General features: G+C 59.0%; 1 protein-coding gene across 1 annotated transcript in view; it reads left to right on the forward strand.

Moving 5' to 3' along the window:
- The first annotated feature begins 7,685 nt into the window (after nucleotides 1–7,685).
- CELSR1 (cadherin EGF LAG seven-pass G-type receptor 1) overlaps nucleotides 7,686–16,894 on the forward strand; it is a 149,832-nt gene continuing 140,623 nt past the window's right edge. The window contains 2 exon segments of the mRNA XM_058568133.1: nucleotides 7,686–10,272; nucleotides 10,274–11,687. Of these exon segments, the coding sequence (XP_058424116.1) occupies nucleotides 8,092–10,272; nucleotides 10,274–11,687 (3,595 nt within the window). The 5' untranslated portion in view covers nucleotides 7,686–8,091.

The raw sequence follows: 16,894 nt of genomic DNA on the forward strand, positions 1-16,894 counted from the left end.
GGCTGACCCCTGCAAGGAAGAGGCCTTCATCCTTTGGGGTGAAAGGATGAGAGGTGCTTTTTCTCCCTGGCAAGACTGGTGACCAGGAGACCCTTGGCGTTGGTGGCTCCTTAGGGATGGCACCTCTTGCCTGGAAGGCACATGGGTCTCAGGTGTCCCCTCATCCCCCAGTCCCCAGATGGCCAAAGTTCCCATGCTCCCTGGATTTGGGATTCCCTTCAAGGTGGGACGTCCCCGCCCTCCTGGCCCTGGGAAAGCACAGAGTGGCCAGTTCCTTCAGACCCGGGGTCAGGCTTCTGGTGGACAGAGGCAGCCCTCTGCTCCATGTCCCGCCCCAGCATCCCAGAGTGGCCGGCTCCCTCGCCTGTCCTCTCAGCAGCTGCCCTTCCCCACTCCCTCCTGGTGACCCGGGCAAGGAGGCCTGTGCTGTGTTTCTAACACGTCCACATAGGGGCGGCTGGACTCTGGTGTGGAGAGCTGCTGAGGGGTGGGGGCGAGCCGACATTCCACCGTAACAATGGCAAAAATAGCGATGATCTTTCAGCCGCTGCTCGCTGGACCTGGGGCATTCCCTGGTGTATACTTCCCTACCCTGCACTACGCCTTTGTCTCCAGATGTGATCGCAGGGTCTCCCTGGAAAGGGACTCGTCAGAGGAGGAGGCAGAGGGACAGGGTTGGCTCTCAAGCTTTGCAACCCTGGTACGGAGAGCTTTCTTTTAATTTTTTAGGAAGACATAATTAGGATTTGGGGACCGTCTTCACCTTGTCTGGGTCTCCCCCATTCCTGCAGAATCACTAATGAAATCATTCTGGCCCACAATCATGTGCCCATCTCTCCCCAACCCCAGAAAAGTTTGCAAGTTAAGCAAGACAAATAAACAAGGAGAAGTGCCTCCCGGTCGCCCTCTTCCCTCCCAGAGGGACGTGAGGAGGTGGGAGCTTCCTGAGGGAGAAACAGGGGGCCCTTTCCATCTCGGCCTCCCTGCAGCTCCCAGGGGTCCCGCACACGGTGGTTCTCACTAAACGTGTTTCCAACCAAGTGATCTGAGGCGCTGTGGCCCTTCTGGAAGGAGACCTCGTGGAGGAAGGCACCGATGTGTGATCCCCAAGGTGTGTCAGAGGCAGAAGGTGTGGAGGAAGAGAGGGAGGGGACTGGATCACCGACTGCCCATCGCTGGGCCCACGCGTTGGGGGAACCCTGGCGTCTCTGTTTCTTTCACCCTTCCCTACTTCCACTCCTTGGGGGAGTCCTGCTGACTCACCTCTAAACCGCACCCAGATCCGGCCACTTCTTCCGCCTCTACGGCCCCCATCAGGATGCCTGTAGTGCGGCCTCCCAAATCCTCTCCACCCCCCTCCATCAGCCAGAGTGGTGGTTTGAAAGCACAAATCGCATCACTGTACTCTCCTGCGTTCAGCTGCCCAATGCCTTCCCATCAGAAGCCCAAGAAAAACCAAAGTCCTGCCTGTGGCCCATGTGACCCCTCACTGTCTTCCACCCACCCCGGCCTCAAACACCCCCAGCACACACACTCCTGCCTCAGGGCCTTTGTACCTGCTGTCTTCCCTGCCAGGAATGTGCTTCCTCCAGATGTCTCTGCCCCTTTGTCACCTGGCCGAGAGGCCTTTCCAGATCACCTCACCCCAAAGTGCCCTCCCACCGCTCTCATATTCTGCTTTATTTCCTTCACCTGAGACCGAATATTTCCTTATATTTACCGTCTGTATTCTTCCTTGAGAATAATCTCTGCACGAGTGCAGGGAGTTGCCTTCTGTGTTCACCATGGTATTGGATGGACAGTGAATGAGTGAATGAATGAATGAACACATGCATGCAAGAAGGGAAGGAGGAAGCCGGGGCAGGCGAGAGGCCCTCGATGGGGTTGGGGGAGGGTGATGGTGTGGGGGAGGGGACAGGAAAGCAGAGGCCACTGGCTTGCCACCTCACTGCCTATCCCCCCTTGGGCAGCATCAGAGCCCCTCCCTGTACCCAGCACAGACTGAGGAAAGTCCCCAAGGAAAGTCCCCTGCGAGCCGCTGATGAAGCATTGCTGTGGTCCAATGTCAAAATATAAAAATAAAGAATAATTTCAAAAAAGATTTTGTGTGCAGCTTTGCAGAGGGAAATGTCCTGCCTTTTTTTTTCCTCCACTCAGAAGGAAGGGACGTTATTCAAAACAGTCAAATAGTGGAAACAACCAGAATATCCACTAGGTGATGAACAGATAAACAAACCATGGTCTATCCATACAGTGGAATATTACTCAGCAGTCAAAAGGAATGAAGTCCTGATTCATGCTACAACGTGGATGATCAGCAAAAGGAGCCAGTCACAAAGGACACACATTCTGGGATTCCATTTCTATGAACTATCCAGAATAGGCAAATCCATAGAGACAGAAAGTAGATCAGTGGTGACAAGTGGGGTAGGGGGAAGAGAATGGAGATGAGTGCTAATGGGTACCGGGTTTCTTTCCAGGGTGAAGAAAATGTTCTGGAATTAGATAGTGGTGATGGTTGCACAACTTAGTGAATATCCGAAAAAACACTTTAGAAAGGGTGAATTGTACGGTTTGTGAAATATATCTTTAAAAAAATGAAGGGAGGTATGAGAAGGAGAAAAATAATTGAGTTAAACAATAGTGTTTCCCCCACATTGGCTTCATGACAATGTTTGAGGCGGGGAGGCAACAATAATAATTGGTGACAATAATAATAACAGAACAAGGATGTCTGCCACTGTGGACTCCGGCAAGTGCTCAGTCTTCTGGTGGCATCTGCATCCCCTTTCCCATCTGAGCCTGGAAGCACTACCTCGCTTGGCTCTGTTCCTGCCATTCGTGGCCTTCCTTGGTCCTTGGGAGTCCCCCTCCAGCCCCCTGCCCCCCTAAATGTGTCACCTGTTCCCCCAGGTGCTGGGGACTGGATTTGGCTCTTCCTTGTCTGCCAGCTCAGGTCATTCTCCAGGGGTTGGTGACCAGACCTGGGGTGAGAATACCAGGTTTGAGTTCCAGCCCCCCCATCCCTGTGCCACGTACCCTGAGCCTCAGTTTGCCACGTGTCCAGCGGAGCTGGGCCCCCTTACCCTGCAGGGCGTCCTAGGAGCCCCAATGTGGCAGCGTGGTCAGGAGGCTGTGTCGCCCGGCCTGCTCAGGGCCAGCAGGGGCTGCGTGCCCCTGAGGCTGCCCTGCCTACGTGTGCACACACGTGCCCAGGCTCGGGGTTCTTGCTGTCTCTGCCGTCTGCTTGGGGACAGCGTTTGGTGGGCACTTGTGAGTCTCCAGCGGGGCAGAGACTGTGCTCGGCCACTAGGGGCCAGTGCAGCCTGAGGTGGGCCCCGTGGGCCTGCCCTGGATGGGCTTGGTGGGCGTGGGGTTAAGGGTAGGGGCGAGGGGCACCGTGTCTTCCTCCCCACAGGCTCCCCAGAGATGCAGTGCAGCACTGGACATGAGACTGTGCCTGTTCACTCCGTGCTCACAGCCCTTCCAGTCAGACTGGAGTTTGGGACTCCAGGCCTTGCCCATGCCAGCTTCCAGAGCCTTCCGGAACCTTCCTGGAGCTGAGGCCTGTCCAGGGGCCGGCCAGGCTCGGGTTGGTTGGGTACTGCCTTCTCAGGGAGCATCTGAGGGAGTAAGGATCCCAAGAGGGGTCTTCACCCAGGGGGTCCCGAGGCCACACACGCCAGTCCAAGGGCCTGGGAACCTGGAAGAAACCCCAGCATGTGTGTTTAGAAGCCTCTGGCAACCTCCAAGCAGGAAAACAATTTTATTTATTTATTTAGTGAGGAGGACTAGCCCTGAGCTAACATCTGATACCAATCCTCCCCTTGTTTCTTTTTTTTTTTTAATTTTAATTTTTTTCCCCCCCAAAGCCCCAGCAGATAGTTGTATGTCATAGTTGCACATCCTTCTAGTTGCTGTATGTGGGACGCGGCCTCAGCATGGCCGGAGAAGCGGTGGGTCGGTGCGCACCCGGGATCCGAACCTGCGAACCCCGGGCCGCCGAAGTGGAGCGCCAGCACTTAACCGCTTGCGCCACCGGGCCTGCCCTGAACAATTTTCTTTTTTGTCGTAATGTTATTTGGGTCTTTCAGGGCATCTCGAGTACATAAAATGTGCTCAATTAGGGTTTAAATTCTCTTCATCCTCTGCTTCTATTAACATTCTAATTAAGTCAGGGTCCCGTTTTCGTTCCATGTTTTAACTTCCACAATTTTCCACGAGTCAAACCCCACCAAACATAAGGGGCACTGGGGAGAGGATGGGGAATCTTCCCAAGACAGTTTTTCCCCTCTGAATTCCAAAAAAAAATGGCAAAGTGGGGCCCAGGCCCAGACTTGCTTTTCTGTTTTCACTGATGGGGGTTTCTTTCAGCTCCTCGCTCTTTAAAGACTGGCCCAGGGATTTACTGCGTAAGGAACAGGTTCCAGAATTCATGTGGGCTCTGGTTCGAGCCCCCGGCAAAAAGTGTTTTGAGCTGCTTTTTAGAACATGTACAACAGTAGAGATCCATAGCTTCTGCCTTTTTTCTTTTCAATTCTGTTTTTATTTTTAAAAGCATTCATTTCACGTGAAACACCTCGGGGTGAGTGCAAAATATAAACATCAATTACGATTCACTGAGCCCTGAGGAGCAGTGGCAGCGACTCCAGGCGTATACAACGGCATTAGACATGCGGCCTCTTCCAGCCAGCAGCTCTCAGAGGCCCGGTGCCATTGCTAAACTCCAAGTCCCTCCCCCCGTGTGACCCCCTAACAGTGGCCGCGAGAGGCAGTGAGTGCGAGGAAAGACCGCTGCTTCGAGCCACCCCCAAGGGGGAAGGGCAGAACATGGCCCCTCGGGTGGTGCGGGACAGGCTACTACACATGCCATGCCCCTTCCTGGAGCCCCAGGCACGTGCCTTCCCCTCCGGGGCCTCAGTTCACTTCTGTGAACAGTCTGGGTGACTGGAGCAGTGGCGGAGCACAGACTCCCTGGGAAACCAAATGAAAGCTACAGCTCCTGCCTCTCCAGGAGCAGGGACGCCTGCACACCCCACTTAATCCACAATTTCAGCCAGGACCGTGGAGGCAGTGATGAAGCAACCGTGATCTCGTGCTGGTGAAAATGACGCTACAACCATAGTAGAGGTTAGCCCTGGTGGATCTGCCCCTGAGCCAGGCCCGTGCCAGCCTCTTGATGCAGATGATCTCCTGCCTGAATCCTCCGACAACGCCAGGAATCTGGAGTACTGCTCTCTCCAGTTAGACGAGGAGTTAGGCCCCGGTGAAGGTCACACAAGTAGTTAGTGGCAGAATTGGAATGTGACCCCTCAAAGGCACCAGCCATTTCAGATTTATGATTTCTGTTCTGCTGATGCAACCGGGCCACCCCTCAGTCACATCACAAGCTGCAGCATGTGTTTCAATCCTTCCCCTCTGCCCTCCTCTTTAAAATTGTGGACGGTAGCATGCAGGCATATGGAAAATGGCATAAAGCATGTACATAGAGCTCAGTGTAAGATCATAAAGCCAACACTCTGCCAACGCTCAGGTCCAGAAGTGGACCTGCCGACTCCCCAGCCCGCCTGCTGACCACGCTCACATCACCTCCTTGTTTTTTGTGCTCTTTTCCCTGTTTGGTGCATTCTTAAACTGTAGGGTGGAGTCGGGCCTGCTTCTGCCTATCTGTGAGTAGAACCATCATTTGTCGCTGGGCCTTTTGCTGGACATCCTGTTGGTGAGACCCGTCCCTGTGTTCCCCTCCTGTCCCTGGGACCAGGAAGTGGTGCAGGGCCGTCCCAGCCAGCAGGTGTCTGATTCCGGAAAAGCATGCCCACACCCAAACTCATTCACTGCATTTGAATTTTCAAAAACCAGCAAGTGCAGTGCAACAGCACCTTCTGTTTATTTAAACCCAACCCACCCTATTTAAAGTCCTGTTGTGAAATAAGCACTGGGGATTTCTCCAGTGTGGGACCCCCTGCGGTCTCCTTCACCCCGCCTGGCCTGGGGTCTTTCCACTGAGAGGTGAGGGCAGGGTCCTCCCAGCCGTCCTGACCCTCAATCTCCTGCCCTCTGACCCTCCCCAGGAAGAGAAGGGCAGTCCCGGGAGGTCCTGGGTGGTCACACTCAAGGGATGGACTCCCCCCACCTCCCCGCCCCCGCACATTTCCCTACAGGGCTTGCCAGTGAAAACTCCCGGACTAAAAGTTCCCAAAGTCAGTCGACCTCTGAGGTCAACAATAATGTCTTCAAATCGTTGCTAATGGGAAGAAAATGCTGATATTTGGCTTCAGCCCAAAGACATTGCTTTCAGCAACTTGGACCAAAATCGGTTGAGTTTGTTTTTATTGACTGATTGCGACCTGGGCCCCACACCTGTCTGCGCTCAACTCGGAAATGCGGCGGCCGATCGGACCCTCCCTCGTCAAAAAGACCCGCTCTAGTGACGCGTGCGCAGCATCTGTCCCTCCTGCCGCTTCCCCGGGACCAGGAGAGGCCTCTCGGTGGGAGAGACTCCCCCCCACTCCCCCACTGCCTTCGACGACTGAGAGGCGGAGGGGCTGGGGTGGGTTCTGGCACCCAGGGCTCTACCGAGGGCAGGGCGAGTGCATCCCCCGACCCGGAGGTGGCACAGTCCTAAAGCTCCGTAGGAGGGGAGGTGTCTGTCGCACAGCCCTAACCCCTCTTCCCCGCCAGGCTGTGCTCCGCAGGGGGCGGCCGGGTGTCGCTTAGTTCTAACCACCTCCCCCCGTGGTTCCCCACAGAAGGCGGCTGTATCTCAGTTCTAAACCTCCCTCCCCAGTCCGTTCCCCGAAGGAGAGGGGGAGAGGGTGTCGTCGTACAGGACATCCCCCATCCCCCCGCCCCTGGGTGGTTCCGCGCCCCACGCCACCTTCAGCGCCCGCGCGGCCGGCCGCCGCGCTTTGGGAGTAGCCGGGGGGCTTCGGGGCGGACGGCGCGTCCGCGAACGCTCAGGTGGGTCGCACCGCGGGAGACCAGCTCGCTCCCGCCGTCCCCACTCCAAATCCCAAATGTCAACCCGGGTGGTTTTTCTTTTCGTTTAAAAGTTGCGCTTTAAACCAAGGGGGACCAGAATCCGGTTAGTTGCCTATTGGGTTTCAAAGTCCAGAGGAGTTTTGTCGGAGTAAAGCCCTTCAGCCTCCCGCATCTTGCTGTAAATGTGTAACCGTCCCCCGGCACCCCCGCGGTCCTTCCTAGCGGGCGGGCGCCCTGGCCCCCGCCCGGCACCTCCGCACCCGTCCCTCTCCCCTCCCGGGTCCAACCCGCGCGGCTGCCGCGGCGGTGGTCTCCGCAGATCAGTTCTGCTGGGGTGGGGTGGGGGGCGTTGGGCCCCACCCGGCCCCCGGAGGCGCAGAGCCATCGCCCCACTGGTAGCGGCCGCCCGGGCCCCCCAGCCCCGCCTTTCCCGGCCCGACTCCCTCTGCACCGCCCCCCCGGAGGTTGGGTGGGAAGACCGCAGGGGAGTGGGCCCGGCCCCCAGCCCCCGCCCCGGCTGCGCCCCCGCGTCTCCATAGCGATCCTCTCGGCGCGCACCTCCAGGCCGGCTCCCCACGGGGCTGAACAATACGCGGCGGGGCCGGGGGCGGGGCCGGGCCGGGGGCGGGGAGAGCGCCGGCAGAGGGGGCGCGGGCCGAGCGCACCGCCCAGGCAGCAGCCGGTCGCTGGGGTCTGAGTGGCGCGGTGCGGCCCAGCCCGCTCCGGGAGCGCAGCCCCCGCCCCGCTCCGGGCCCGCCCCGCTTCCCACGCCGCCCGGCCGAGCCCGCGCGGGAGCCACCTGGAGCCGCCTGGAGCCGCCACCACCGCAGGTTGATGCGCTGCGCCCTCCCGGGACGCGCGGAGGAGCCATCTTGAAACCAACTTCGCAAACTTTCGCAAAGTGCTCTCGAAGTGGAAGCTGCTGGGGAGACCGGGAGCGCGGCCCCCGGTGTCCCCGCCAGGGCCCCCGGGGAGGCGGGGCGTGCGCTGCCCCGAGGGCCGGGGGCCAGGCGCGCGGGAGCCGCCCCCTGGCCGCGCCGGGTGGATGCGGAGACGCGCCGGGTGCATGGATTGTGCTCGGGCTCCCGGCTCGGGCTCGGGCTCCGGGCCATGGCGCCGCCGTCGCCGCCCGTGCTGCCCGCGCTGCTGCTCCTGGCTGCGGCCGCCGCCCTACCGGCGCTGGGGCTTCGAGCGGCCGCCTGGGAGCTGCGCGTGCCCGGCGGGGCCCGCGCCTTCGCCCTCGGGCCCGCCTGGACCTACGCGCTGGACACCACGCGCACGCCCCGGGCACTGCGGGAGCTGCTGGACGTGAGCCGCGACGGACGGCTGGCGGGGCGTCGGCGGGGGCTGAGCGCGGGGCCCCGGGGCTGCGCGCGCCTGGGGGGGCGCCCGCTACCGCTGCATATTCGCCTGGTGGCCCGCGGCGCCCCGACGGCGCTGAGTCTACGCCTGCGGGCGCGCGCGCACGGCCCGGGCTGTGGCGCCCGGCCCCGGCGCCGACGAGCCCCCGGCGCGGAGCTGCACGCGCGGACTGTGCTCACGGTGCCTGGGCCTGGCGCGGTGCTCTGTTTCCCGGCCCCTGGCGGCGGCGGTGCCACGCTGCACTCTGCGCTCGTGGCCCTGACCACGTTCCCTGCCTGCAGCTGCCCGCCGCACCCCGGGCCCCGCTGCCCACACCACCCTGTCTGCCTGCCGCCCGGCGGCTCGGCCCGCCTGCGCCTGCTCTGTGCCCTGCGGCGCGCGGCCGGCACCATCTGGGTGGAGCTGGCGCTGGAGGGGGCCGTGGGGACACCCTCCCCGTCGCTGTCGCCGTCGCCGCCAAGCCTCCCCCAGGCCGGGGCGGGGGCGGCGCGGCGGGCCCGGCGGGGCGCTGGCGGCAGCACGACCCCGCAGTTCCCGCTGCCCAGCTACCAGGTGTCGGTGCCCGAGAACGAGCCGGCGGGCACCGCGGTCATCGAGCTGCGCGCGCACGACCCCGACGAGGGCGAGGCGGGGCGCCTGAGCTACCAGATGGAGGCGCTGTTCGACGAGCGCTCCAATGGCTACTTCCTCATCGACACCGACACGGGCGCGGTGAGCACGGCCCGCGCTCTGGACCGCGAAACCAAGGACACGCACGTGCTCAAAGTGAGCGCCGTGGACCACGGCTCGCCACGGCGCTCAGCTGCTACCTACCTCACTGTCACAGTCAGCGACACCAACGACCACAGTCCGGTCTTCGAGCAGTCCGAGTACCGCGAGCGCGTGCGTGAGAACCTTGAGGTGGGCTACGAGGTGCTGACCATCCGTGCCACCGACGGCGACGCGCCCTCCAACGCCAACATGCGCTACCGCCTGCTGGAGGGCGCGGGCGGCGTCTTCGAGATCGACGCGCGCTCGGGCGTGGTGCGCACGCGGGCAGCGGTGGACCGGGAGGAGGCGGCCTCATACCAGCTGCTGGTGGAGGCCAACGACCAGGGCCGCAACCCGGGCCCGCTCAGCGCCACGGCCACAGTGCACATCGTGGTGGAGGACGAGAATGACAACTACCCCCAGTTCAGCGAGAAGCGCTATGTGGTCCAGGTGCCCGAGGACGTGGCGGTCAACACGCCTGTGCTGCGCGTGCAGGCCACGGATCGAGACCAGGGCCAGAACGCAGCCATCCACTACAGCATCGTCAGCGGGAACCTGAAGGGGCAGTTCTACCTGCACTCGCTGAGCGGGAGCCTGGATGTGATCAACCCGCTGGACTTCGAGGCCATTCGGGAGTACACGCTGCGCATCAAGGCGCAGGACGGGGGCCGGCCTCCGCTCATCAATTCCTCGGGGCTGGTCTCCGTGCAGGTGCTGGACGTCAATGACAACGCCCCCATCTTTGTGAGCAGCCCCTTCCAGGCGGCCGTGCTGGAGAACGTGCCTCTGGGCCACTCCGTTCTGCACATCCAGGCGGTGGACGCCGATGCAGGTGAGAACGCGCGTCTGCGCTATCGCCTGGTGGACACGGCCTCGGCCTCCGTCGGGGGCGGCGGTGCTGGGCCCCAGGACCCTGCCTCGGCCTCGGCCTTCCCGTTCCAGATCCACAACAGCTCTGGCTGGATCACGGTGTGCGCCGAGCTGGACCGCGAGGAGGTGGAGCATTACAGCTTCGGGGTGGAGGCGGTGGACCACGGCTCGCCGCCCATGAGCTCCTCGGCCAGCGTGTCCATCACGGTGCTGGACGTAAACGACAACGACCCCATGTTCACGCAGCCCGTGTACGAGCTTCGTCTGAACGAGGACGCGGCCGTGGGGAGCAGCGTGCTGACCCTGCGGGGCGCGCGACCGGGACGCCAACAGCGTGATCACCTACCAGCTCACCGGCGGCAACACCCGGAACCGCTTCGCCCTCAGCAGCCAGAGCGGCGGCGGCCTCATCACCCTGGCGCTGCCGCTGGACTACAAGCAGGAGCGGCAGTACGTGCTGGCGGTGACCGCGTCCGACGGCACGCGCTCGCACACCGCACAGGTCTTCATCAATGTCACCGATGCCAACACGCACCGGCCGGTCTTCCAGAGCTCCCACTATACGGTGAGCGTCAGCGAAGACCGGCCCGTGGGCACCTCCATTGCCACCATCAGCGCCACCGACGAGGACACGGGCGAGAACGCACGCATCACCTACGTGCTGGAGGACCCCGTGCCGCAGTTCCGCATCGACCCGGACACCGGCACCATCTACACCACGACTGAGCTGGACTATGAGGACCAGGCTGCCTACACACTGGGCATCACAGCTCGGGACAATGGCATCCCTCAGAAGTCGGACACCACCTCCCTGGAGATTCTTATCCTCGATGCCAATGACAACGCGCCCCGGTTTCTGCGGGATTTCTACCAGGGTTCGGTCTTTGAGGATGCTCCCCCGTCAACCAGTGTTCTCCAGGTCTCTGCCGCTGATCGGGACTCGGGCCCCAACGGCCGCCTGCTGTACACCTTCCAGGGAGGGGACGATGGCGATGGGGACTTCTACATCGAGCCCACGTCTGGTGTGATCCGCACCCAGCGCCGGCTGGACCGGGAGAACGTGGCTGTGTACAACCTTCGGGCTCTGGCTGTGGATCGCGGCAGCCCAGCACCCCTTAGTGCCTCAGTGGAAATCCAGGTGACAGTCTTGGACATTAATGACAACCCCCCAGTGTTTGAGAGGGACGAGCTGGAGCTGTTTGTGGAGGAGAACAGCCCGGTGGGGTCCGTGGTGGCAAGGATTCGTGCCAACGACCCCGACGAAGGCCCCAACGCCCAGATCATGTATCAGATCGTGGAAGGCAATGTGCCCGAGGTCTTCCAGCTGGACCTGCTGAGCGGGGACCTGCGTGCCCTGGTGGAGCTGGACTTTGAGCTCCGGCGGGAGTATGTGCTGGTGGTGCAGGCCACGTCGGCCCCGCTGGTGAGCCGTGCCACGGTGCACATCCGCCTCCTGGACCAGAACGACAACCCGCCAGTGCTGCCAGACTTCCAGATCCTCTTCAACAACTATGTCACCAATAAGTCCAACAGCTTCCCCACCGGGGTGATTGGCCGCATCCCGGCCCACGACCCTGACCTCTCCGACAGCCTCAACTACACCTTCCTGCAGGGCAACGAGCTGCAGCTGCTGCTGTTGGACCCTGCCACGGGCGAGCTGCAGCTCAGCCGTGACCTTGACAACAACCGGCCGCTGGAGGCGCTCATGGAGGTGTCTGTTTCTGGTGAGTGGCCGTCGGGGTTCCTGCTGGGCTGCCTAGAGAGCCGCCGGGACCTGCCAGGGGCCTGCCCGGCGTGCTGGGGCGTATTCGGGTAGGGCCTGGGCAACTCTTTGTGGATTTGTGGCCTCCGGTTGGATGGTGGATGCTGGGGGCGTGCTCCCGACCCAGGCAAGGGAGTGGGAGGGGCATGGCCCTGCTTCCCTCAGCATTTTTGCTGGGAGCAGGACTGGGCTTCTTCAAGTTCGAGACCAGGGCTTCTGGGTGCTTTCCTCAGCAGGCCGTGGCTCCCGAGAGGTGCAGTTAAGACCTGGTCTCCGGGGTTGTCTGAGTTGTCTGGTTTGCTTGGTGATGCTCTGCAGTCAGCCACATGCCTGTCTGGGAAGATCAAAGGTCACTGCCCGCCCCATGTGCCAATTAGTTCCTGGGTGGGACCGTTGGAAATTGCCGGATGGGTCCCTGAGTCACCCTGTAATAGGGTTGGAGTTAGTTCCCTTGGTGTCTCTTTTCTGTCTCCTCCAGATAATAACAATCGGGCAATGTGTACTCGTCTGTGTGGGAGCTCTTTGAAAAGCACGGCCTCGTTTGATCTTGGTTTCTGCTCCTGGACACGGGCTTCTAATTTGGGTGTTACTTAGAGGCCTGCCCAGGTTGGTGGTGGAGCCAGTGTGGGAACCCTGCTGGCTCGCTCTGGGGCAGGAGGTGAGCGGAAGATGGAGGGCGTCTCCGCTCAGCCAGCCAGACGTGGGCAGGGAAGCGTTGCTGCTGACCCCCGTGGGCCAGGCGAGGCCTGGGGGGCCCTGTGGGGCCTGGGAGAGGGGGACGAGTAGAGGCTATGGGAACCTCGATACACTGTCGAGAGAGCAGGATTTGGCGGGGGGTTGGGAAACAATTGTGGGACCCCCGGCGGCTACTCGAGGGGCCTGCCTGTGGACCTCATCGGCTGGTGTGGGCAGGTGACCTTAATTATGAGATTGAACTATCGCCAAGAAAGGCTCAGATCTAAACTGTCACCAAGAAAGGCTCGGATCTGCGGGTTGAGTCGATGTTTCAGATGAGTTGTGACAGTAAATTATTACGATACAGTATCGCCGTGGGAGCCCTGGGAGAATGAAGAAGTTAATTTCCTGATGTGTTTTGTTTCCACGGTTGGTGTAATCCTTCATAGACTAAGGGTCGGGTGGCAAATAGGGTCTAGTTCCAGTTGTTGGCTTATGAGATTTGGGACCTATGGGTCCCCTTTTGAGGTGATGCAATACTTCAGCATCGATTTTGGCAGCGTGGACCGCCTGCAGGTGAATATTTTAGGTTCTGTGAGGTCGCGAAGGTGTGTTAACCAGGGGTCATGGATATTCTGAGCAATCACACAAGGGAAAAAAAGTCTCTTTCCTAAATTTCCATTTGCATTTTTAAATTTTTCTTCCTGTGCTGCTTATCTGCTAGATAAAGCAGAGTGGAACGTTGAGCCTATATAAAAACGACTTGGCAAGATCATAGGGTTTTGACTTTACAGGGAACGTGGTGCTTTAGTGGGAATGGGGGCATGCTGGGAGCGGGGATGTTTTGTGTCTGGAGCATCAGGAATGTGGGCCCCCTGTGTTGGCCGGAAAACAGGGTTTAGGATGGATTTCATTCAAAACAGGTTATTACTGAGGGCCGTCTCGCCTACCTGGTGGGCCCACAGCCGGGCCCACAGGCGAAGGTGGGTTTCGGGCTCCACGCTACGTAGTAATATGTCTCAGGGATCTAGTTCTGGGCTCTGAATCCTATGCAACACACCCTCGTGTATATCAGGCCTTGGGGCCTCATGTGTCCACCCTGCTAGATAGGAATGATTACCTTTTAGTGGGTTCCGACTGGATATCAAGCAGTTTTCTAAACTCTTATATCTATGCTGTCACTTATGCCTCTGGTAACTGGGAGGTGAGTGGTGATACACTGCTGCCCATTTTACAGATAAAGAAACTGAGGCCCAGAAGTGTTAAGTAACTTTCTCAGTGTTACACAGCCAGCGAGCAGGAGCACCAGGCATCAAACTATGATTGAGATGCAACAAGCCCACGCTTCACACTCCCCTCTCTTACCCGAGAGGAAATTTTTGAGGAATTAGTTGATAAGCTGAATTGTTCTGGTGCCGAATCCTTGCTCTGGTTTAAAGTGGGACCTCAGGACGCTGCACAACCCTCAGACCATTTGACTACTCCTTAATGCTCCCAAGAAGCAAATTACCATGAACTATAAAATCGGTTATTCTGAACAGGAAAGCTCTGTGTAGAAACAACAAAAAGATCAGCCCTTGAATTAACCAGAGTCAGGTTCTTAGGTTTTATTAGGGAACAATGGGGAAGGCTATTGTTTCATAGGCCTTTTCAGTGAACTGTTATTGGCTTCCCAGCATTTACAGCCATGCCCTAAAGCCTCTGATGCATTATTCCCGCTCTGGGGGTGCAGTAGGGAACAGCCCAGGCGGGGAAGGGCTGTGTGCCTCCCGCACAGGGGCCCGCTGGGAAGGTGCACCTGGGGGTGGGGCCTGAGGTGGACGTGCTGTGAGGAGGGCAGTTTTAGTACAGGCGTTTTAGACTAAGAGTAGAGAGCATTCGTGGTTTTATGTAGCCTACCAAGGACAAAACGCTACTTGAAAACTTTCTGAATTCTGAATATGATCACATTCAAATAGCCGCCATTTGGGGGATGATATCCAGCGATACAAGATGTTCATTTTTTATGCGACGGTTTTTGAGTGAGATTTAAAATTCTACCTAGGGACTTTTTAGCAGGAGCGTTTATTCAAGCTGTGTTTGCATTTTCCAAAGCAGTGTGGTTAATAACCTAATGGGACTCTCAGGCATGGAACGAATACTTTCTGTGGTCTTTCTAGATGCTGATCTTTTAGTAACACTGACATTTTTAATCCAGCTTGAACATGCATGTGCCTGAGGGTTTACAGCCTTAAGCCATACGTCAAAGAACACAGCATCTGGTAGAAAATGGCCCTGCGTTGGGGGCCTGTGGATGTGGGAAGAGTAGCATTTGTGGATAAAAATGATTGGTCGATGAGTCACTCATACATGTCAGAAAACACTAAAACTTGGTGAAATCACGAGATCAAGTAACCTCGATGTTTGCTTTGGTAGGGAGTACACGGTATACAGTCGTCTAGGCTTGATAAAGTTTTAGAAAGTATTTGCCTGGTTAAATAGAGGATATCATAGGGGCTTTTAGACCGATGATTGCAAACAAGGAAATAAGGAGGCAGCCATTGTACCAGGCAGCTTTGCACACACGGTGTTATATTTTTTCTGAATCTCACGGTGTAGAAAGGGTGGGACTGGCTTAAACCACTGGATTCTCCAGCGACACGAACTGCCCGGAGAGTTAGGTACTTTGGGCTGCTAGTTAACCATCAAGGGCTTCAGCAGTTCTGGAGATAGTCATCTGCTAATATACTTTCAGAAACACTGGCTTACAAATAAAGGACTGTTTATTCACTTATTGAGCACCTACTGTGTGCCAGGCTTACTATGTGAGGCCCTGGAGAGCTGGTCTGGCCCTGTCCTCCTGGAGTTTGGCTGGGGACAGATAATTGGATAAACAGGGAACTGAATTCAAGGGGAGGGAGGTACAGGAGAGGGCGGCGTGGGGACTCCCGGCACCGGCACCGACGTGATTGTGAAGCGCCTTCCTGGCAGGGGGATGGGCGTGGAGGAGTCCCCCACCTGGAGAGGCCCGACGGAAGGGCTGGGGAGGCGGTTAGGGGAGGTTTTGGGCTGGGTGGTAGGCGGCGTCTGCGCTGCTGATGGGAACAGCGCTCTAGGTAGGAGCTGGAGGGTGGAAGAGAGTGCCGCTCGGGCGGCCCAGGTCGGTGTGGCCATGGAGCGTGGGTGGACGGAGGGAGAGTTTGCAAGGTTAGATGGTCAGATTAGGAGGCGATGACAGGGTTGATCAGCAGCAGTGCTCCGCGTGCTGGGAACTCCCTCCAGGCACTCCCTGCCCAAGCACAGCGCACTCTCCTGCAGCGGCCTCGTGACGTGGAAGGTTCCAGCATCGCTTCCATCTCGGCAGGAAGCAAGCCAGGGCCCCAGAGGCTGGACAGCCCATCCAGCGCACCCAGCTTGTGGTGGCAGCCCTGGGATTTGAACCCTGGATGGTGGCTCCAGAGCCCTGTTCTCTGAGGTGTGCTTTCCAGAAGAAACTGGCTTCCAGAGCATGAGGACAAGGATGAGGGAGGCGTGTTCACGGAGCCGGGGGCCTTGTAGGGGGTTCAGCTTTGGGGGAAGATCATGAGACCCCTTTGGACCCCGTGCTCCTGGGGCACCTTTGACGTTATCATGAAGATGGTTGGACGTGCAGGTCTGGGTGAGAGAGACCAGCTGGGGTCACGGTCAGAAGTGGTCAGCACGGCTGCAGGGGTCACAGAGAGGACGGTCATGGCTGTGGTAGTAAGGGCACTAAGGCAGAGGATGTGTGTGATGGGGACGGGTCTCAGGTGCAGTCTTGAGAAGCCTTGGCCCGAGTGGCCTGTCTGGTGGGGATGGGCCTGCGTGAGGGCTGGAGCAGGGATAACCACCTGCAAGAGAAGAACCCAAGGGCCTGGGGCCCCAGGGGCTGAGGGAGAGTGAGGCTCCCCAAGGAGGTCACCAGTGGCAGTCGGGGAGCCTGAGGACAGAGATGTGACTGGGGTTAGCCAAGGGGAGGCTGGGACCTCCCTCAGGAGTGGAGGACAGGGTCTCTGGAGGTGAGTGAAGCTCAGAAGGAAGGTGTGATGGCCGTGGGGACGTGGGGGTCTCTGGTAACTCGGGTTGAGTTGAGGGTGGAGGGGACTTGACCCGTTGACGTGCATGACATCCTGGCCCGTTCTCGACTCTGCCTGCCTGTGTGTGGCACAGGCAGAGACTGGGGGACAAGCCCCAGTGGCAGTCGAGTGCCTGCTGTGGCCCACCTGAGTGTAGCGGGGGCTGCCGGGAGGGGGAGGGGACCGTAGCTTCTGCTTCTTTTTGAGTTACAGGACCTGTGGCGATGGAGCAGGGGAGTCAGGGGAGGATGGACAGGGGCTAAAGGCCACAGGTGACCTGGACTCACGAGGGCTTGAGTACCCCACCTCAGCACTGGCTATCTGGTGACATGAGGTCTCCATCTGGCCTTACCTGCCAACTAGGGTGATGGGGATATTTTTTTTTTTTTGAGGAAGATTGGCCCTGAGCTAACACTTGTTG

The sequence above is a fragment of the Diceros bicornis genome, chromosome 25 (assembly GCF_020826845.1).
Source record: "Diceros bicornis minor isolate mBicDic1 chromosome 25, mDicBic1.mat.cur, whole genome shotgun sequence".
Taxonomy (NCBI): Eukaryota; Metazoa; Chordata; class Mammalia; order Perissodactyla; family Rhinocerotidae; genus Diceros; species Diceros bicornis.